Source organism: Scyliorhinus canicula, chromosome 28 (assembly GCF_902713615.1).
Source record: "Scyliorhinus canicula chromosome 28, sScyCan1.1, whole genome shotgun sequence".
Classification (NCBI taxonomy): domain Eukaryota; kingdom Metazoa; phylum Chordata; class Chondrichthyes; order Carcharhiniformes; family Scyliorhinidae; genus Scyliorhinus; species Scyliorhinus canicula.
The window spans coordinates 10,439,204-10,462,556 of NC_052173.1; the positions used below are offsets into that span (position 1 = coordinate 10,439,204).

Below are 23,353 nucleotides of genomic sequence, written 5' to 3' on the forward strand. Positions count from 1 at the left end.
TGTTCGGGGAGGCCGGTCCGGGAATTGAACCCGCGCTGCTGCCTTGTTCTGCATTACAAGCCAGCTGTTTAGTCCAGTGTGCTAACCCAGCCCCTGAATGATAGCCTAGAATGGCAATCCAGTGCACTCTACCACTGAAACTGCCTTATCAGTATGCCTATGTTGTTCATTAAATTCTGACACACTCCTGGTGCAATATTTTCAGAAAGAAAATTCCAAAACTCTGTATCTGGAAAGGGTTTGAGTTTCTGATTGCTTTACTGTTTCATTTCCAGGCATCTTTTCTTTCTTATAGACTGTATTCCAAAGAAGAGCTGGGGTGAGATTATGGATGAATTGGATGAATTGGGTGAACTAGATTGTGGTGAGTGACAGGGAGAATGGATTGTTTCCATTTTTTTTACAAAGTGGGTAGGTTTTTTTTTTACATGCCAAAGCTTCAAGAGAATGCATGAGAATGCATGGAAGTATGTCTTAGAGTGCGTATGTGTTCATGTAATGTGAATTAATACTGCAGAAGAAATTTTTCCCCTTTCTCCTAGCCTCACCATAGTATTTCACCACAAAAGTCCAAAACACCCTGTGTTGTTTAAGTTATTGATTTTTTTTTTAATCTTAAGAGTTTTCTCAATGGACCAGTGTGCAGACAATGACTCCAGATGCTCCAGAGGGATTGTGTCACCAACACAAGCACTTCCCAGAACATTGCAGTAAGCACTCAACCTGACCCCTAGCACCAGCACAGATACTAGCACCCTGGGGAGTCTGTCCAATCCGTAAGTAGCCATAGTCCGCAAGGGGCCCTAAGCAGCTCTCTGTTAGATAGAGAGAGCGAAAAAAACAAGTGGTTATAGCTTGAGGGGTGGCAAGCATGGATGACCAGGAATCTCTGCTGCTCTATGAGCGCCTACTATGAGCGTGTTGGAAGTATTAGTAGGTTGATTACCAATCTGTTTGACCGTGTCATGAATGCTCTTTCTGTGGCCAACAAGTCTTGAGTAGGACTTGGAACTGGATCTTCTGGCTTGGAGGCTACTGACCCACAACACCTCCCACCCTGGAGAGGATAGTTAGTGAAATAGGAGGAGCGCTGGGTGGTGCACTGCATACAATTGAGAAGGAGTAAGTGGCTATGACAAGAGAGAAAAATGAACCAACTATGAGCTTTGACAAAGTGTCATCTGGACTCAAAACATCAGCTCATTTCTCTTCCTACAGATGCTGCCAGACCTGCTGAGATTTTCGGTTTGCGAGCTGACTACCTCTGCCAACATAATAGGCATGGTCTTGGTTTGTTACTGACCTTGCCTTTTGGACGGGAGGGAGGCAGGAGGTCTTTGGCACAAGTTTGAGTCTGTTACTAACGGCATGAGAATGTGTAGCAGGGCACCTTTGACATCACCTGTGGGAAGGATTTAGTTCAGAATGCCATCTTCGTGACTCTCTGCAAGTGAACTCCAAAGCTGTGACAGACCTTGGGCGGGATTCTGTGGCCGCGTTCACCCGTGGTCAATGGACGTCTTAATCGTCTGCGTCGCGCCCATGGCGTTCTTGTAGTGGGCGGGGCATAAGAATCCAGCCCCTCAGCACAGAGTTCTTTCACACTGTGACTGATGCCACTGAGACATTGGGCGGTATTTACCACACAACCTGCCACGTATTTTGCAGTGGCAGCCCACCGCTGACTGTTGGCAGGAGCTTCTGGTCCCACCATTGTCAACAGGTTTCTTGTTGAATGCACCCCTCACTGCCATGAAACCCGCGGTGGGGGGTGGGGGGTGGGGGGGTGGGGGGGTGCCATTGGCAGGACGAGAAGATCCCGCTGCCGTGAATGGCTGGAAAGTTCCGGCCCTTGTTACTGAAGTCTGATGTTGCTAGATTTAACAGAGGGAAATTGTCTTGAATGAACAGTGACAGCTTCCTGCTTCTTTCCTTTTTGAGAGACATTTTGGAAGGTTGCTGCCCAAAGAGAAAATTAATGTGTTACCATAGTGCATGCTGAGTAAAGTTCAGTGCAATGTCGTTGCTGGGAAAATATGGCAGCATGTTACTGATGGAGTTTGAAGGGCTGGTGACGAAAAATGGAAGCGAGGACTTGTTGGGGTCGCACAATGCCACCAAGCTCACCTTGCCCAGACCGTCAATGGCCTCCTCCCTGTGATCTGCAGGGAGATGGTGGCTGAAGTGGTGCAGGTTAGCAGAGCTCTCACAAATGTGAGTCAGTGAGTGATTGCGAGTAGTTTTCTTTTTTAACGACCAATAAACAGATCGTTTCACCAATTGGATGTAATATGAGGTGCACCCCATTCTTTACAACCCAACTTGCATTTATCTAGCACGGTTCCCAAGTTACTCTGGAGGCATAATCAAAGAATGGACATTGAGCTAAGGATGTTAGAAGGGGCAACCAAAAACTTAGTCATATGGGTGGGTTTTAAGGAGAGACAATGAAAGGATGGTGGAGAGGCCGAGGTGTTTATAGTGGGAATGCCAGAATGTGGGACTTCCAATAATCAACATCACAAAAACAATTAAATGGCCATGATCTCGGGTTTGCAAATTTTTTGTGTGCAAATAATAATCTTTATTATTGTCACAAGTAGGCTTACATGAACACTGCAATGAAGTTACTGTGAAAATCCCCTAGTCACCACATTCCCGCACCTGTTCGGGTACACGGAGGGAGAATTCAGAATGTCCAATTCACCTAACAGCGCGTCTTTCGGGACTTGTGGGAGGAAACCGGAGCACCCGGAGGAAACCCACGCAGACACGGGGAGAACGTGCAGACTCCTCACAGACAGTGACTCAAGCCGGGAATCAAACCTGGGACCCTGGCGCTGTGAAGCAACAGTGCTACCCACTGTGAAACCGTGCTGCCCTATTATTTGCTGCATCTCCTACATTGCAACAGTGACTACACTTCATAAAGGACTTTATTGGCTGGAAAGTGCTTTGAGATGTCTGATTATCATGAAAGTGCTATATAAATGCAAGTCTTTTTTAAGTGAGGTGGTTGGCGGAAGGGAGGCAGATTCACAAGGACCGAACCAGAAACTGAAGGTTTGGGGATGAGTCGTGGGTGGTGGTACAGCTGAAAGAGTAGGTAGGGATAGGAAGACACGAGGCAAGTGGTTTTAAATCTAACAATTAAAATTTTAAAGCTTTGGGGGATTAGGAGCCAACATGGGTCAGTGCAGAGAAAGTGAGCAGCACTTGGTGCAAGATAGAATACGGGCATGAAATGAAATAAACAGATAATGGGGGCACTATCTTCCCTTTGTGACTACAGTACTCAGCATGCAAATAATTCAATACTGTAAGATCATCGTTCTTGTATTTTTGCCAATATTTTTAATTACTATCAGTCTGTATTTTCTACAGAAATTTACACATTGTCTGTCTAATGGATTTGAGCACAGTGGTTATTGATTGTTGGAATAGATTGATTAAACCAAACGATTACAGGACATGTACAATGAGTGCCAGACAAGAATGTGGAGAAGAGCGAGAGTTTCAAAGCCAAAGTCGCATAATATCAAGGGTTGACACTGAGCGCCTTCCTCAACCTGATTTTCATTTTCAACTGAGCGAGTGAGGCAGGAGGTGCCATGGTCAATGATGTTTGCAGATGAAATTGAACTATGTGGTGCGGAAGGAAGAACATGACTGGAGAACAGCATTGGAAGACAGAGGTACGAATATCAGTAGACCAAAGGCCCAATTATGGACTGTCAACTTGCCCTACCTGAACATTTTGACATTGGTTTTGCTTTCATGTACACTCCGTGCTTTCATATTACAATTTGACATCATTAGTTCTCATTTGGAATGAATTTGATGAGTGCCCAAAGCTATTAAATGCGCTCAGCAACCTGCACTAAAATATGCAAAGAGATTATTTGAATAATATCTGATTATTCAGTTTTTCATTTATTCCAAAGATAGGGGGCGCAAAACTCTGGCCACATTGGGCTCTCGCTTGAGCGCAATGCAGCCGGTGAATGCTGGGAAAGCCCTCCAGCGAGCCTCCTGACAGGCTCCACGCCTGGCAAGATTTTCCGACACCCTGCGAGACGTCGGCACCCTGCCCCGAATGGGCGAGACCGAATGACGCTCGCAGAAGTAGGTTGTAAACCTACTTGCAAAGAACAATACAGGACAAGAACAGGCCCTTTGGCCCTCCAAGACTGTACCAGTCATGATACCAAACTTTGCAAAAACCCTCAGCACTACCTTGTGCCGTATCCCTCTATACCCATCCTTTTCATATGTTTGTCAAGATACCTTTAATGTATCTGCTTCCACAACCTCCCGTGGCAATGCGTTCCAGGCACTCGCCACCCTCTGCGTAAAAACAACCTGCCTCGCACATCTAAAGAATAACCTGCATGGGATCCACCGGACTCCATCGATTCACCGGCCTCCCCAGGGAGGCTGCAGCCGTGCGCCGATCAGCGCTGGCCCAAACAAACGTGGACCAGGCGAAACGTTACCCGGATGGCGGTCTCCCGGGCCATTGAAGACCCCTGGGTGGTCAGGGTAAGTGCAGGGTAGCTCCCCGCCCTCCCCCTGGAACCCGGGCACCTTGGCACTGCCACCCTGACACTGCCACGGTGCCCGTATGGCACTTCCAAGCTGGCAGGAGCACTGCCTGGGTGCCAGGGTGGCACTGCCAAGGGCCGGGGCAAGGGGGGCATTGCCCATGAAATGAGGGTCAAGAGGGGTTTGACGGGTGAGGGTAAGTAGGAGCCTTCGGGATGTTGGGGGATGATGGGTGGGGGTCCTGGTGGGGAGGGGGTGCTGTAAAAGAGCTTGGGGGGCCTGAAGAGGAGGGAGCCCTAGGGACCCCATAGTAGGGTGTTGTCATTTGGGGGGTGTAGGGTAGTGGCCATGTGTGTGAAGGGTGACATTGCCCATGGGTTGGGGGGGGGGGGGGGATGGGGAACCTACAAGCTCACTTAGAGATCGGGGCACCCTTCCAAAATGGCGGCCCGATCTCTGAGTTCAGCTCCCCAGCGCTGAAAAAATTCTAAGTGTGTGCTAAACTGGTGACAAAACTCCTCGGGGCCTAAAATAGTGACTGTGTCATTGAATAGCGGCGGGGAACTCCCTGAAAAACTCGCCACAAATTAACTTCGAATTTTTTTGGGATAATCAAGCGCATTGTTCCATTATACAGCAGCTGCTTGAGAGCACCACCCATCAGCTCTTAATTCATTTTAGTCTCGGGGACCAAACTCTCTTCCTCCCGGCCTCCACAGTCTCTCCCCTCTCCCTGCCTCCGCCCTCCCTTCAGCCTCCACACACTCTCCCTCCTGCCTCCACACTCCCCTCTCCCTCCCTTCTTTGACCTCCACACTCTTCCCCTTCCCCCCCTCCCCTGCCGGCGCCGGCCTTCACAGAGCATGAATGATTGTGGAGACAGTGGAGGAACCAAATGTAGACCCAAGTCGTTGGGGGAAAATATCAGGGGGGAGGAATGGCACAGTGGTTAGCAGTGCTGCCTCAAAGTGGCAGGGACCCTGGATCAATTCCAGCCATCAGTCACTGTCTGTGTGGAAGTTTGTGCCTTCTCCCCGTCCCTACGTGGATTTTCTCTAGGTGCTCTGGCTCTGCTTTGATGCAGCATCATGATAGAATGCAATCGATGTGCATAGTTGTGAAGCGCCCGTCCTGTTATATGACATAATGAAAAACAAAGCTAACATGGCTTGTTTACAGATGCAGGTACTTGTACAAGTCAACTTATTATTCATTTTAAATGACCATAAATGGTTTAACCCATTGTGGTAGGCTATATTAGGGGTATCTATATTAGGGGTATTGCAGTACCTAGGTGGGATGTACCTTATACTGTAGTATGAGTGATCGAACCTGCCTGCTGGTTCCGCCCAGCAGGCGGAGCATAAGAGTCTGGCTTACACCCACAGCAGTCATTCTGTACCGGAGCTGCTGGGGTAACTACTTGTTCATTAAAGCCTTCAATTGGACCACAATCTCGCTTCAGTAGTGATGGATCGTACATCACCCATATAACAACAGGGTGAAGTGCAACTGTAACTTAGAGCAGAATGATGCACACTACATTGCATAGTATAGCACTTCTGTTATTGTAAAATTGCGCCTCTTCCAACTGACTTTGTGCAACATACAAAATCATTTTTTAAAATGTTTATTCAACTTTTTTCATAATAAACACAACCATAGCACACGGTAGCACAAGTGGAGAGCACTGGCTTCACAGCGCCAGGGTCCCAGGTTCGATTCCCCGCTGGGTCACTGTCTGTACGGAGTCTGCACGTTCTCCCCGTGTCTGCGTGGGTTTCCTTCGGGTGCTCCGGTTTCCTCTCTCAGTCCAAAGACATGCAGGTTAGGTGGATTGGCCATGATAAATTGTCCTTAGTGACCAAAAAAATGTTAGATGGGGTTACAGGGATAGGGTGGAAATGGGTCGGCGCAGACTCGATGGGCCGAATGGCCTCTTTCTGCACTGTATGGTCTATGTTCATACAAAATAGTTCACCAAAGTTACACAATAAAAGAACAAGACTAACAAACAAAAGCACATATTAACTAAACCCCCTTACTAGCTCCTTAAAAAAGGAAATGAATGGCTGCCATCTTAGGTGGAACCCTTCTACCGCCCCCTAATGGTGTACTTAACCTTCTCCAACAAAAACACAAGGTCACCCAACCAAGCCGAGGCACTGGGTGGAGTAGGAGACCTCCACCAAAGCAGAACTTGTTTCCGGGCTATCAATGAGGCAAGGTGAGGACATTGGTTTTCACCCCCCTCTGAAGCACTGGTGAGTCTGATACCCCAAAAATGCCCACCAGTGGACTTGGGTCCAAGTCAACATTGAGTATCTCTGACAAGATGTTGAAGAAAGGGGCCCAAAAACTTACTAACTTGGGACAAGACCAGAACATACGAGTGTGGTTAGCTAGGCCCCGAGAGCAACGCTCACACTTGTCCTCCATCCCAGAGAAAAATCCTCTTCAACCGGGAAGATGGTCAAGGGAAAGGAGGGAAAAGCCAAGGGCGAAAAATCACATCTGAAAAGACTGGAACCAGACAGTTGGAATTTCACCCCCAGCTCCATCAAACTAGCAAACCTACCCTCCACAAACAGGTCTCCAAACCCTTCCCCTCCTATAACCTAAAAGTTGAGTGCAAATCGGCTGATAGAAAAAGGTAGGTATTGCAGACGGGGACCAGCGCAGACAGGGAACAGAGCTTAAAGTGCTGCCTTAACTGCTTCCAGATTTTCAAGGTGGACACCACCACTGGATTCATGGAAAATTTTACCCGAGAGAAAGGCAACAATGCGGTTATTGCACCAAGGCTAAATACTGCAGGAGCTTGCTTCCCTTTGACCCAAATGAAACCAGGATCACTGAACCACAACAATATCTTCTGGATATTGGCTGCCCAATGGTAAAACAATAAATTGGGTAGAGCCAAGCCCCCTGACTGACTGTCTTTTTGGAGCAAAGCCCCACAAATCCTTGGAGTCTTACCCACCCAAATAAAGGAGGACATTAATTTATTGACTTTAACAAAAAAGGACTTGGGGAGAAAAATGGGGAGACATTGAAAAATAAATAAAAATTGTGGGAGTACGTTCATTTTAATGGTCTAGACTCCCGCCAAGGATAGGGGGAGGTTATTCTACCTCTACATCAACCAGACTCCTGTAATTTAAGTTGTGAAGCGAGGCCCAATTGTGGGCCACCCGGACCCCCGGATAATGAAAGCTTGTCTTGGCAAGGCAAAAATGTAGCATCCCCAGTTGGGCTCTCCTCCCCCCAGGGGTTGATAGGAAAGCATTCACTCTTGTCCTAGTTCAACTTGTACCCAGAGAAGGAGCCAAAACTCCCAAGCAGATTCATTATCTTGTCCATGGAGGATACTAATCGCCGTTTCAGCATCTAGGGAAACTATCACCTCCAGTTTGAACAGCGAAGAGGGGAAAAGAACGACGATCAGCAGGCGATCTATATTGGCCAAAAATTGCCGACCCTTAATGAAGCCTCCCTGAAGGAAGTAGATCCTTGGAAAATAGGCGACAAGGATCTGTATCGGCCGGCGCAGGCTGCAGGGGCTGAAGGGCCTGTTCCTGTGCTGTAATATTCTTTGTTCTTTGATCCTCTGAGATCACCTCTGGGAGGCAGAACTCCAGTCGCAGCACCAGTACTTTGGCAAGTAACTTAACATCCGCATTTAAGAGTGATTATAGATCGATATAAACCACACTTTTGGGTTTTTGTTCTTGAGAATCAAGAAGATTGAGGCCTATGTGCGGGTAGAGGGCGATGAACTCTGGGATAAAGAATCATTAAACATATCCAGAATTAAAGATACCAACTGCTCCACAAACCTCTTATAAAATTAAATGGGGAAGCCGTCTGGGCCAGGGACTTTACCAGTCTGCATCAACCCAATGCATTTCATGATTTCCTCTGGGTTCAACGGGGATTCCAACACCTTGCTCCTCTCCCTGTTCACAGCTGGGATGGATAGGCTGTCTAAAACATCTACTGTGACTGATCCCTCCGCCGGATGCTCCAATCTATGGAGACTCCGATAGAATGATTCAAAAGCCACATTAACCTGAGGAAAGCAGGCTTCCGCTCGAGTTACGTCCCTGTGCGATCTCCAGGGAAGCCACCTGTCGCTTGAGTTGGTGAGCTCAGAGGCAACTGTACATCTCTCCGTATTCATAAAACATAACCATCGAGCGTTGCAGCTGGCCCAGTGCTCTGTCTGATGACAATAGTTTGAATTGTGTCTGCAGCTTTTTCCTACTTGCAACATCTCCGGGGTGGGGGCAGTGAAAACTGGTGATCCACCTCCAGAATGGAGTCCACTAGCCTCTGCTGCCCTTGGTGTCTTCACCATGTGCACTTTGTAGGAGATAATCTCCCCCTGAGGACCATCCTAAGGGCTTCCCACAGTGTAGAAGGTGAGATTTACTTTTATCTATTGAATTTTATATATTCCCGAATGGTAGTGGACATACGTTCACAAAATTCCTTGTCTGCTAATAATGTCCTGTCCCTCCATGGCAGACGCCGGGAGGGACCCAAAGTGTGGGGCATGGTCCACAATCACAACAGCCGGCACCACTGAAGGAAGGAGAGACGTATCCATCACAAAAATATCGTTTCGCGAGTATACCTGATGCACGTGTGAGAAAAATTAAGAATCTTTATAACCAGGGTGCAAAAAAAGGCCCCCCCCCCGCCCCCCTCCATATTTTCCATGAAAAATAACAACGCTCTGGCCACCCCTGATGGAGTCAGAGGTTTGGACTTGGATGGATTGAGTCTAGGGTTCAGAACACGAGAACAAATTGGGGAGGGAGGCCAGCGGATTATTAATAAAATCCATATCGTCCCAGTTTGGAGCACAAATATTAACCAGAACCACTGGAGTGCCCACCAGAGGCACAGACCATAACATGGCTACCACTGGGATTGGCCAAGATCTTAGCGGCAGAAAAGGAACCTTTAATTAATTAATACTGCCGCTCCCCGGGCCCCACCATCAAAGCCCGAATGAAAGACTTGTCCTCCCCACCCCTTCCACAGCCCTGTCTGGTCTCTGACCCACAAATCAGCATCTTGTAAAAACAACACATCGGAATTTAAATCCCTAAGGTGAGCAAATACTCTCTACCTTTTCACTGGGTGTTGGGTCCAAGCAGAGTTACCACAATGAATGAATTTTTGGAGGCAAAAACAAAAGGTTGAATCAGTTACACAACCACACTCTCTGCTCCCCGAATGCTACTCCAGCCCATATCCGGGCTGGGGGTTTTATGTCGATCAGGCTTCTCTTGTTGAGGGGAAGCCCCACGCCTTTAATGGGAACGTTCATATTCTGCCGAGGTCACGGGGAACCTAATAGTCCATACCCTGTGCCTCCCATGCGGGTTATAATACTCCCCCCCCCCCCCCCCCCCCAAAGTCCTGAGTGGTATCTGCCATGGCGGGATGTCGCGAAGTTCCTTCGTCCTTTTTGTCTGGGGTGGGTACTTGGGTGCCATCCGTGCGGGTTCCAGAGCGCATGGGGGACTCGCTCCGAGCGGATCGTCGAGGTGGCCCCAATGTAGTCGCGCTGGACTTGCAACCTGGACATCGGGAATCTCTGGCGGCTGCGTCTCCATCTCGGAGTCAGAATCCAAGGTCACTGTGACCCTCATTTTTGAATTCCTGGGGGTCTGGGACCTGTGGAGCCGGCATCTGTTGTAACAGCGGGTGAGATGGTGCCGGGACATCTGGGAGTAGTTCGGCAATAGTCGGCACGCGATCCTGGAGGTGGTCCATGTGCCTGTTGGACTCCTGGCCCTGCATCCGTACCGTGTAGGAGACCATGTGGCACCGACGCTCTAATTCCTGACGTGAACCGCATTGCCCAGTGAAAAGTTTTGCCTGCATCAATCCTCTTCAGACCAATCCTGTCCACTACAGACCTTCCTGGCAGCACAAAACTAAACCGTGTGCGAAGGCATCATCCTAATAGTAATTCCGAAGGTGCCACACCCATGGTGGCGTGCGGTGTGGTCCTATTTAAAAAAAAAAGATAAAACATGCTAGATGCGTTTCAAGGGAGCACGTGGTCTGCTTCCACATTCCCTGCCTGAAAGTCTGCACTGCCCGCTCAGCCAACACGTTCGAGGCCGGGAGGTACAGAGCAGTGCGGACGTGGCGGATCTCATTTGTTCTATAAAAAAAACTGGCGAATTTTGCACTGGCAAACACCGTCCCATTGTCAGAACAGAGTACCTCCAGAAGGCTGTGAGCACTGAGCGTCTGGCCAGAAAAGGACCCATTTATCCCGACCTTCTGCTTTCTTTCAGTCAGTCAATCCAATCTAGTACTCCACCCCCAATCCCCTATGATCTCACCTTCTGGATCAGTCTTTTATGGAGCACCTTAACAAGCACCTTCTGGAAGTCTAGATATACCACATCTGCATGTTCCCTATAATCCACCTTGCTGGTTACGTCCTCAAAGAACTTGCGCAAACAAGCATGATTTGCCCTTCATAAAACCATGCTGACAATGGTGGATTGAGCTTTATCTTTCCAAAAGTTCAGTCATCTCCTCCTTAACGATTGATTCCAGCAACTGCCCCACCACAGAGGTCAAGCTCACCAGTTTATAGTTTCCTACATTTTACCTCTCTCCCTTTTTGAATAGGGGCTTCACATTAGCGTGTTTCCAATACACTGGGACCCTTCCAGAATCCAGGGAATTCTGAAATACCATAACCAATGCATCCACTATCTCTGCTGCCACTCCCTTTAGTACCCGAGGGTGCAGGCCATCATAATTCTTGGCTCTTTTGATTTTATTTTTAGTAGCCTTTTGCTGAACTTTAAAGTTCTCCCAATTTTTCAACTTACTACAATCTTTATCATTATGGTATGACCTGGATTTTGCCTTTGTGCCTCCCTTGACTTCCTTGTTTAACCATGGAATGTTTTTCTCCCTTTTACAATTCCTCTTGCTCTCAGGAATGTACTTTGAGTGGTATTCAATATCTCCCTGAACATCCGCCATTGTTCCTCAACTGATCTACCCTCAATTGGTAGATCAAACTCTTTCCTCTGGCTTGTTTAATTACCTCTGCCCAATGCTAAAACTCTAGTATGGCACTCTATCATCTCTTGCTCAATTTGAATTTGAAATTCTAGCATACTGTGATCACTCCATCCAAGAGGATCCTTAACGACAAGGCTATTTATCAAACCTTCTTTGTTACATAATACTAAATCTAAAATAGCGTGCTCCCTGGTTGGCTGCATAACATATTGCTCTAAGAAACAATCCCTCATGCACTCTATGAAATCTCCCTTGAGGCTACCCATGCCAATTTGATTAATTCAGTCAATATGCATATTAAAATCACACATTACCGTTGTGCCCTTCTCACAAGCCCTCATTATTTATTGGTTTATACTATACCCCATTTTGGAAGTATTACATGGGGGCCTGTCAATTACTCCTACCAAGGAGTTTTTTTCTCTTGTTTTGTATATCCACCGAGATCAATTTAGTGGCAATATAATTTCTTAATACAGCCTTGATGCCATCTTTAACTAATAAAGCAACTCCAATAAACTACTTTGAGTTGGATTAAACCAAGCCTTGTGCACAAGGACGTGGCGTTCACCCTCCACAGGGCCTCACTGCACACTTTATCATCTAATATGGGCCCTAACCCCTCCTCCCACCTGGCCTTAACCCCCCTGCCACCGACACTGAATCCCCGACATAATCCGTCCATAAATACCAGAAATGCTCCCGTCCTCTGACCCTGCGAGCGAAAGAACCCTCTCCATTGGAGAGGTTAATGGTGACACGGGGAATGTCGGGAACGTCCGTTTCTCAAAGTTGCGAACTTGTAAATATCTGAATAAGTCAGATTGCAAGAGCCCAAACAGTTCCTTCCAACTGGCAAACCACCTCTCTGGGAACAAATCACCCACTCTATCCAGCCCCTCCCCCTCCAACCCCCGGAAGGTGGCATCTAGTCTCGCAGGCTCGAACAGATGGTTCGCACAAATGGGAGCGAGCTTCGACACTCACCCCAATTTAAAATGCTGTCGGAATTGTCTCCATATCTTCCAAAGTCAAGACAGCCACTGTATTTGCCGAATACTTTGCCGGTGAGAACGGGAGTGAGGTCAGTGCAAATGACCTCAAACCAGACTCTCTACATGACTTTGATTCCATCTGCACCCACGTGGCTCCCAGATCACGACACCAACCCAACACCTTCTCTGCATTAGCTGCCCAGTAGTAAAATGTCAGGTTCGGCAATGTCAAGCCCCCTGACTGTCTATCCCTTTGAAGGACTACCTTACGAATCTTCACAGTCTTGCCCGCCCATATAAAGGACATAATTAACTTTTCAACTCTCCCAAAAAAAGGATTTAGGGAGAAAGACCAGTAAACACTGGAACAAAAACAAAAATATTGGCAAAATGTTCATCTTGATTGACTGAACCCTACCTGCCAAAGACATGGGAAGATTATCCCACCTTTGCAGATTGGTCTTGACCCTCCATACCAAGCTCGTATAGTTCACTTTACGGGGACGGGACCAATCCCAGGCTTTTTGGACCCCCATATACCTAAAGCTGGAACCAGCCATACAAAAAGATAGCTCCCCTCCCTGAGGAATTTACTGGAAAGCACTTACTTTTCCCCAAGTTTAACTTGTACATGAAAAAGAACCAATGCGTCTCAGCAGTTCCATTATGTCGCCCATTGGTGGGGACCGGGGCCATCACATAAAGAAAGAGATCATCAGCAGACAGTGACACCTTCTGCCCCACCCCTCCCCTTGCTATCCCCCTCCAATTATCTGAAGCCCTCATGGTGATGGCCAAAGGCTCTATTGCCGATGCAAACAAGAGGGGCCTCGTTCCCCTATTTAATTGGAAGTACTCTGAGTTCATGGTATTGGTGCGGACACAGGCTGTTGGGGCCTTGTACAACAGTCGTATCCAAGACACAAACTTGGGACCCAACCCAAACGAATGAAATGAAAATCGCTTATTATCACAAGTAGGCTTCAAATGAAGTTACTGTGAAAAGCTCCTAGTCGCCACATTCTGGCGCCTGTTCGGGGGGGGGGGGGCTGGTACGGGAATTGAACCGTGCTGCTGACCTGCCTTGGTCTGCATTAAAAGCCAGTGATTTAGCCCTGTGCTAAACCAGCCCCAAACCAAACTTCTCCAAGACCTCAAGAAAAGTTCTTCTAAAGCGTTTCAAACACTCCATTAACTTTGTCCAGAGCAAGGGCAGCACGGTGGCCTAGTGGTTAGCACAACCGCCTCACGGCGCTGAGGTCCCAGGTTCGATCCCGGCTCTGGGTCACTGTCCGTGTGGAGTTTGCACATTCTCCCCGTGTCTGCGTGGGTTTCGCCCCCACAACCCAAAAACGTGCAGAGTAGGGGGATTGGCCATGCTAAATTGCCCCTTAATTGGAAAAAATAATTGGGTAATCTAAATTTATAAAAAAAAAAATTTAAAAAAAAAAAAGCTTTGTCCAGAGCGGATACAAGCGGATATGAGCCTGCCACCCGAGTTTCTGACCTGGATAATCTCTCAGGAGGCTGTCCGCCGCCTCAACTGGCAAGCCAAGAGATGACTGGCCTTCTGACCATACTCATACATAACCCACTTCGAGCGCCACAGCTGGCGCACCATCTTATCCGTGGATAAGACACATTTCATGTCTCCCCCACGAATCAACTGATGTGTATCAAAATCCGGTATTGCCACCAACAATCTCCCCAAGACTGTTACATCATCCCAGTTTGGGGCACACACATTCAACAACACCACTAACTTACCTTCCAATGTCCCAGTGACTATACCTCCCTGATCTGCCATGACCCTTCCCGCAAAACACCGGACCCTTTTGTTACATTCACTACTCAGAACATACTATCACCAACCATAGCGGTTCATTCGCCTGTGGCCTCAACCAGAGTGTTCGCTGGGCCCCTATTCAGCTCAGGAGACGACATCAGTTCATCCCCTGGTGTTGGGCCACGGTTGAATGCACTCCCTGGCTGAGGGGTAGTTCTTGGCAAGGCGGGGGTATCAATGTCTCTGGTTGGGCTTCCTGTAGAGTGGGCTCTCGCTTCTTTAGGTGGTCCACATGCTTACGTGTAGGGCCTCCCCTTGGACCTTGACTTCGTATGAGATAGGCCCTGTTCTCTCCACTATTTTTTTTCTTTTGAAAACTGCCCAATTTTTTTTCCAATTAACAGCCAATTTAGCATAGCCAATTCACCTGCTCTGCACATCTTTAGGTTGTGGGGGTGAGACCCACACAGACAAGGGGCGAATGTGCAAACTCCACACGGACAGTGACCCGGGGCCGGGATTGAACCCGGCCCTTGGTGCTATGAGGAAGCAGTGCTAGCCACTGTGCTGCCTCTGTTCTCTCCACTATGACCTCTGGGAGCCAGAGGGCACCATCTCCAAAATTGCGGGCGTAGATCGTGGCTCCCGGTTGGAAATTCCGCCCTGGTGTCCGATGGTCATGATATTGTCTCTGCGCATCTTGCTGTAGTTTTGCTTTCCCACCCAGGTTTGGGGAAGTCGGGCTTAACTGGGTCCTGAGAAGGCAGCCCCTCAGCAGATAAGAAACGTCGACCCCATAAAAGGCCCAGCAAAATTAGTATGCAGTCTTACCCAGGGAGGAACTGGCCATTCCCAGGGGTGAAGGGAGGCTGCAGGTGGACGCTTTTGGTGTTCCTGACACGCTGGACATCTATGCATGTCTCACTCGATGTCCCCATCGATTCCAGGCCACCTGGAGCCAGCATCTTCATTTTTGAGGCGCCCGGGTGTGTAAATGATTTTGGACCAACTCCTGACCCGGCGGGGGGATGACCATGAGACACCCCCCCCCCCCCCCCCCCCCCCCAGGAGGATACCATCTTCCACACTTAATTTTTGTATTTTCTGGCTATAGGACTGTAGGGCCTCTGTGAGGAGAGGTCCCCTGTAACCTCCATATAATAACAAGGTGGAGCTTTGCTAATTTGGGATCCTTTTGTTGTGTCCATGCTTGTATCGGAATGGCCATCACAGTGTGTCCATAAAATTCAGAATCGCCACGACTTCATCCACCACTGCTGGAGACAGGGGACTCATGGGCAGCGGGAGGTGACTAAGTGTGTCAGCGGGAGCTATCTGGGCCCCTGGCCGATGTTGGAAAGAATACTCATATGCTGCGAACACCAGTGCCCAGTGCTGAATCCGGGCCAATGATATGGAGGGAATTCCCTCATTCTCTTTAAAGGGGCCCAGCAGAGGCTTGTGGTCATTAATGATGAAGTGATAGACATACTGATGAAATTTCTTGACCCCAAACACCACTGCCAAGCCTTCTCTATCTGGGCATAGCGCCGCTCCGTGTCTGCCAGATTTCTTGATGTGAACGCAATGGGGTGCTCCATGTCATCATCCCATCTATGGGCCAGCACCACCCTGATGCCACATGGGGAGGAATTGCAAGTAAGGATGAGCGGTCGAGATGGGTCATAGTGTGGAAGGAGTTGAGAGGATGACAAATATCTCTTCACCCTGATGCACTCCGCTTCCTGTGGTCCACTTTTGGTTCTTTTGTAACTATTGTGAAGGGATGCCAACAGAGTGTCTAAGTTTGAAATTAATTTTCCACAGTAATTCACAAAGCCTACGAACAATCGCAGTTTTGTAGCATTATTCAGAGTTGGGGCCCCTTTTATGGCCTGAACATTCTCCTCCACAGGGTGCAGGCCTTCTTTGTCCACCCTGTACTGCAAGTACATTACTGCCTTCTTAAAATATACTTTTATTGAAAACTTTTTCATTAGATCAAAATAGTTTAACAATATAATGCAAACAGATGCTTCAAATAACGATGTAAAAAGTACACAATCAGCAATCAAGAACACATACAATCCAACCCCTCCCCCACATACACATTAAACTAAAAGAAAACACTGACGGCGAGTAACTCCTTAAAAAAGGAAACAATGGCTGTCATCTTAGGTAGAACCCTTCTACCGACCCCCAAGCGGTGTACTTGACCTTCGGCAAATGTCGAAACTCCATTAGGTCACCCAACCAGGGTGGATTAGGAGACCTCCACCCAAGCATAACTCGCCTCCTGGCTGTTAACGAGGTGGCGGCACGGTAGCACAGTGATTAGCACTGTTGCCTCATATAGCCAGTGTCCCAGGTTCGATTCTGACCTCGGGCCTACTGTCTGTGTGGAGTTTGCACGTTCTCCCCGTGTCTGTGTGGGTTTCCTCCAGGTGCTCCGGTTTCCTCCCACAGTCCAAAGATGTGCCGTTTAGGTGAACTGACTATGCTAAATTGCCCAATAGTTGGGTGTAGTTATGGGGCTTGGAGTGGGGGACTGGGCCTTGGTAGGTGCTCGATCGTAGCAAGGGCCGGTGCAGACTCGATGGGCCGAATGGCCTCCTTCTGTACTGTAGGGATTCTATGGATTCCGTGAACGAGGCAAAGGCGAGGACATTAGCCTCCACCCCTGTCTGCAGCACAGCAAGTCCGAGACCCCGAAAATGGCCACCAGTGGACAAGGCTCCAGTTTGACATTAAGAATCTCTAACATGGTGTCAAAGAAAGAGACCCAAAAGCTCAACAGCTTGGGACACAACCAGAACATATGCGTTCAATTAGCCGGCCCTCGAAAACACCGCTCACACCCCGAAAAAAACATTCATCCTTACCTTGGTCAGATGAGCCCTGTACACCACCTTGAACTGGATCAAATTAAGCCGAGCACAGGAGGACGTGAAGTTGACCCTATGAAGTGCCTCTCTCCACACCTCTTCATCCAGATTAGGACCCAATTCCCCCTCCCATTTTATCTTCATCTCATCCAACGGAGCTGGCTCCACTGATGTGATTTGACCATAATACCCAAAATACGTCCCCCACCAGACCCGGCTAAAGAAAAAATCCTCTTCAACAGGCATGACGGTGGTGCCGGGGAAGAGAAGGAATAGTCTTCCATAAAAAATCATGAATCTGGAAGCATCTAAACAAATTAGTCACAGAGAGTTGAAATTTTTCCAACAGCTCCTCAAAAATGGCAAATCTTCCCTCCATGAACAAGTCCCCAAATCTCTTCTGATCCTTCCCCTCCCATGTTCTAGACGTCGAGTCCAAACTCGCCAGCACACAGATTATTACTATGGATAAGGGCCAATAACGACATGGAGCTAAATTTAAAATGCTGTCTGAACTGTTTCCAGATTCTCAGGGTGGACACCACCACCGGAGTCGAAGAAAATCTCGCAGTAGAGAACGGAATCGAGGCAGTTACTAAAGCATCCAAACTGGAACCCCAACAAGTTCTCGCCTCCATTTTCCCCTAACATCTCTGCCTCGTACCCCTCGAACGGAAAATACCCCAACCTCAACACATTAGTGCGGGCACTAGCAGTAGGGACTCTATACAGCAAATGAAACCAAGGAATGAACTTTTGCCCAAAATCTAACCTCCCGAGGACCTCAAAGAGATATCCCCACTCCACCCTATCAAACACTTTTTTGGCGTCCATGGACCTCTGGTTCGGGCACAAGCCAGGAGGGAAGGACAATATTTAACAGCCACCGTATATTGGCTGACAATTGCCAACCTTTAACGAGGCCTGTCTGGTCTTCTGTAATCACATCTGGAAGGTAGGGGTCCGACTGCAGCACCAGGATCTTTGCGAAATATTTAACGTCTGCATTCAAAAACAAAACGGGTCGAAATGACCCACATTCCGTAGGGTCTTTGTCCTTCTTCAGCATCAGGGAAATAAAGGCCTACTTTAGTGTAATGGGCAACGGACCCTGGGACAAGGAGTCATTGAACATGTCCAATATTAACAGGATCAACTGACCTGCAAACCTCTTGTAAAACTCAATGGGGAATCCACCAGGGCCAGATTTACGTGTCTGCATTAACCTAACACATTTCATAATTTCCTCAGAGTCCAGCGGGATTCCAACTCCTCCTGCCTCACTCTCCACTAATGGGAAGGATAACCCATCCAAAAACTCCACCATGGCTGAACCCTCCGCTGCAAGTTCCAATCTATAGACATCCCGACAGAATGTTTTGAAAGCCGCGTTGACTTTAGCCAGGGCGAAAACCATACTGCCGCCTGAATCCCTTGTCTCTACAATCTCTCAGGAAGCAGTATGACACCTCAGACGATGAGCTAAAAGGTGTCTGGTCTTCTCCCCATGTTCATAAAATGCCTCCCTTGAGCATCGCGATGGCTCACTGCGTTACCCGTTGATAGCAAATCAAACTGCGTCTGTAGCTTTTTCCTACTCGCAAGTAATTCTGCGGTAGGGGCATCCTGATGGTTCACCTCAAGGATGGAGTCCACCAGCCTCTGCCACTCCACTCTCGCAGTCCTTTCCACGTGTGCTTTGTAGGAAATTATCTCTCCCCTAATGACCACTTTAAGGGCTTGCCACAGCATAGAAGGCAAGATAGACTCACTTTTATTAAATTTGATATACTCCCCAACGGCAGAGGACATATGTTCACAAAATCCTTTGTCTGCCAACAGTATCCAACCTCCATGGTGAGCATTGGGAGGGACCTGATTCTTGGGCCAAATCCACAAACTGTGGAGCATGGTCTGAAATCACAATTGTCGAATACTCCACCTTGTTCACCCATGGAGGGAGAGACCGACCCACTGCAAAAACGTCAATCCGTGAGTAAACCCGATGGACATGGGGGGGGGGGGGGGATCTTTATCCCTCAGATGCAAAAAACTCCAGGGGTCTGCCCCCCCACCTCCCATTTGCTCCATAAAAGCCAACAACACCATTGCCACCCTTGATGGAGCCAGCGACTTGGGCCTAGATCGATGCATCCTCGGATCCAGAACACAGTTTAAGTCCCACCTCCCCCCTAAGATTAGCTGATGCGAGTCCAAGTCAGGAATGGAGGCTACCAACTCGATAAGAAAGCCCATATCATCCCAATTTCGTGCATAGACATTAACCAGGATCACCAAGGTGCCTGCCAAGGACTCACTAACAATCACAAATCTACCATTCGGATTCGTCAAGATCTTAGCGGCTGAAAATTGAACCCTTTTATTAATCAGAATTACTGCCCCACCCCCGGGCCCTACTGTCTAACCCAAATTAAATACTTATTTTGATTTTATTTTTAAAATTTAATTTAATTTCATTTTTTTCCAATTAAGAGGCAATTTAGCGTGGCCAATCCACCTACCCAGCACATCTTTTCGTTGTGGGGGTGAGACCCACGCAGACACGGGGAAAATGTGCAAACCACATGGACAGTGACCCGGGACAATGTTCGAACCCGGTGCTAACCACTGCGCCACCACATTAACATTCAAACTTTTCAGGTAAACAAATACCCCCAACCTACCCCCACCTCCCTGTCCTCAAACAATACCACATCCAAATGTACATACTGTTATGGGCCATGGTTTAGATGAATGCCAAAGTGTATCATGGAGTTCACCTGACCCACAACTTTTAATAGATTGTGGTATGGGGAGCACCCGGCCCACTCTACAGGTGTGGTACAGCAGAAATGGAAAATATTTTTAAAAAGCAAAACAATGTTTATTCTATGAGCTCAAGTTAACCTTTTTAAAACATACAGTGAATATCTTAGCAACCATCAATTCAAATACAACCCCAAAGAATACAACACTAAGTAATCCTTAATAACTTCCCAAACAACATCCAGAAGACAAGAAACACCTTTTAACAGAAGCACATCAGGTTTACATTCACTACTCAGAACATTTATAATTCTGAATTCACCAAATGATCAAGAGATAGTCTTTTCATGGCAGAGTGATCAACAGTACACCTACTCTGTCTGGCTTCAGCTCCAACATTGAAAACAAAACTAAAACACACCCTGCAGCAAACAGCCTAAAACGAAAGTAAAAAGCTGACAGCCAGCCCAGCTCCACCCACTCTGACATCACTGCAGTAACTCTCACTACAGATATTTATATACACCCATTTATAAACACCCATTTCTTAAAGGTACTCTCACATGACAATACACATAACAGTGAGGCAAAAAAAAAACCCTAAACTCTACTTCTACTAATGCTAACCCCAAACCGAACATAAACATTAAGCTCATCCAAATTTATCCTAAGCTACCACTGGTGCTCCACTCCCGTTAACTAGCTAAGACTTTCATTAGCGAAGCATCCCCCGCCTAGAGTGAAGAAAAATACAAAGTAGAACAAAACTCTTTGCAACAAAGTACTCCAACAGGGAGCCATATACTTCCCTTAACAGTTATAACACAAGAACAAAAACCCCCATAATATTGAGCCCTCCACTCAAATCCAACTTACAAAACTGTGATCCCACCTAAGAACATAAAAAAAAAGTCTTTCAACTAAAAGTCCCTCTGAGCCACCCCAGGTATACCACCCCAAATCAAACTCCGCTCTTATACAGGGCGTCCTTGACTTTATTGAATGGTGCCTGCTTCCTTGCCAGATCCGCCCCAACGTCTTGATACATCCTGATGGCCTGGCCTTCCCACTTCTAATCACAATGATCCTTCGCCCATCTCAGGGCCCGTTCCCTTTCCTGAAAGCTATGGAACTCGACGATAACAGCTTGTGGCGGTTCATTCGGACTGGGCTTCTGCCGGAGTGTCCGGTGCACTCAATCCAGCTCAGGAGGGGACATGAATCCACCCTCCCCAAACATCTTTAAAAATAGAGGCAGTGTCGCTGTGTGTCATTGGCGAGGCTGCGGGGGGAGGGGGGGGGGGTGGTATTAAGCTGGGTGTGTGGAAGGGAGAGATCATTGTAAATAATGTCCAACATTTAGCACAAATGCTGGGGGATTAGAACTCAAAACATAAAGTTAGAAGAGTTAAGGCCAGATTCAACCCTATGTAATTCATTTTTTTTTAAAATTTAGATTACCCAATTATTTTTTCCAATTAAGGGGCAATTTAGCGTGGCCAATCCACCTACTCTGCACATTTTTGGGTTGTGGGGGCGAAACCCACGCAGACACGGGGAGAATGTGCAAACTCCACACGGACAGTGACCCAGAGCCGGGATCGAACCTGGGACCTCAGCGCCGTGAGGCGGTTGTGCTAACCACTAGGCCACCGTGCTGCCCTAACCCTATGTAATTCATAGGCACAGTATAAATTTGATAAAGAAATACCAGAGCAGGAAATAATACTCACATCATTGAATAAAAGTCTGGTCATAAAATAAAAGAGCACATTATTTAAATAACAAAATAAAACCTCCTAACAAAATAAAACTTCCGCAGAAGGCTGTGGAGGCCAAATCACTGAGTATCTTTAAGTCAGAGGTAGATAGGTTCTTGATTAATAAGGGGATCAGGGGTTGTGGGGAGAAGGCAGGAGAATGGGGATGAGAAACATATCAGCCATGATTGAATGGCGGAGCAGACTTGATAGGCCGAATGGCCTAATTCTGTTCCTATGTCTTATAGTCTTATTCCTTTGGCAACCCCACAATTCTGATATTCTGCCTCCTGGAACGATTATCCAGACTGTCCACTTTATCGATCGCCTTTGCTTCTCATATTTCGCAGCCAAGATGCCGGTAAGCATCTTGGCCGTTAGTGGCGTGGGCGGAGTCGCAGCAGCAACCTCCGCTATTTACTCCACCGAAGAGCTCCGAGAAGTCTCAGATTCCATCAATGAATTTCTTTCTTCAGCTTTCTTTGCCTTGGTATTTCTGGGCATTTCCCTTATGTGGGGGGGCCAAGACTCACATCTACGTAGACCCAGAGGCTCTGCCCAGATATTTCAGGGCATGGCCTGTTCTTTACGTCTCACTCGCTAAGGTTGATGCAGAGCTGCAGCACCTAGAGGATCGATCAGATGGGATTTTTTTAAAAGTACCACTAGAAACTGGGTGAAAATGGCTAAAAATGCAGTACCCTGGCGGGAGGCACCTCGTGTGCATCTTCCCTCAACATACCGCCACCGGAAGTCACGTTACCGCTTTTGCTCTGAAAACGCATTTGCTTCTTTTCAGATGGGTGCCAACCTGGGAGAACGGTCTGAGTGCTTCCTCCAGTTTTTCCATGTGCTCCTTGTCAGTGGTACCTGCAAAGAGCACATCATCCAAATACACTGCTACTTATGGCAGTCCCTGAAGTAAGCCTCCATCACCCTTTGGAAGATCGCAGAAGCCAGCGAGACCCCGAATGGGAGGTGAGTGTACTCGAATAATCCCCTGTGCGTGTTTATAGTTGCATATTTTCTAGATGCGCAGTGCAGTTCCAACTGCAGATAAGCATGGCTCATATCAAGTTTCGTAAAGAAGCACCTTCCAGCCAATTTCACATGTAAGTCTTCTTTGTAGGCATAGGGTAACGGTCCAGGTGGGAAGCCCTGTTCACCGTTAGTTTGTAGTCCCCACACAGTCGAACAAACGTGTCTGGCTTCATAACTGGTACTACGGGTGCTGCCCACTCCGCAAACTGTACTGGGCATATGATTCCCAGATCCTCTAGGTGCTGCAGCTCTGCATTAACCTTAACAAGTGAGACGTAAAGAACAGGCCATGCCCTGAAATATCTGGGCAGAGCCTCTGGGTCTAGGTAGATATGAGTCTTGGCCCCCTTTATTCTGCCCAGGCCCCCATGGATTACTTCAGTATATTTGCACAGGACTTCATACAAGTTTCCAGTGCCCATTTGTAAAATCAGCTGCCAATTGAAACGGAGGACTCGTAGCCAAATCACGCCCTAGCAGGTTAGGTCCCAGCCCATCATCACG

General features: G+C 47.7%; 1 protein-coding gene across 18 annotated transcripts in view; it reads left to right on the forward strand.

The window, feature by feature from the left end:
- Window positions 1–23,353, forward strand: part of LOC119958254 (CAP-Gly domain-containing linker protein 1-like) — a 113,656-nt gene that overhangs the window by 10,792 nt on the left and 79,511 nt on the right. For 7 of the 18 annotated variants that reach the window (XM_038786673.1, XM_038786672.1, XM_038786675.1 and 4 more), the window contains one exon: window positions 296–364. In XM_038786673.1, the coding sequence (XP_038642601.1) occupies window positions 296–364 (69 nt within the window). Of the gene's footprint in view, window positions 1–275; window positions 365–22,607; window positions 22,787–23,353 lie in introns of all 18 variants that reach the window. The other 11 variants (XM_038786683.1, XM_038786684.1, XM_038786669.1 and 8 more) reach the window with 6 other exon arrangements.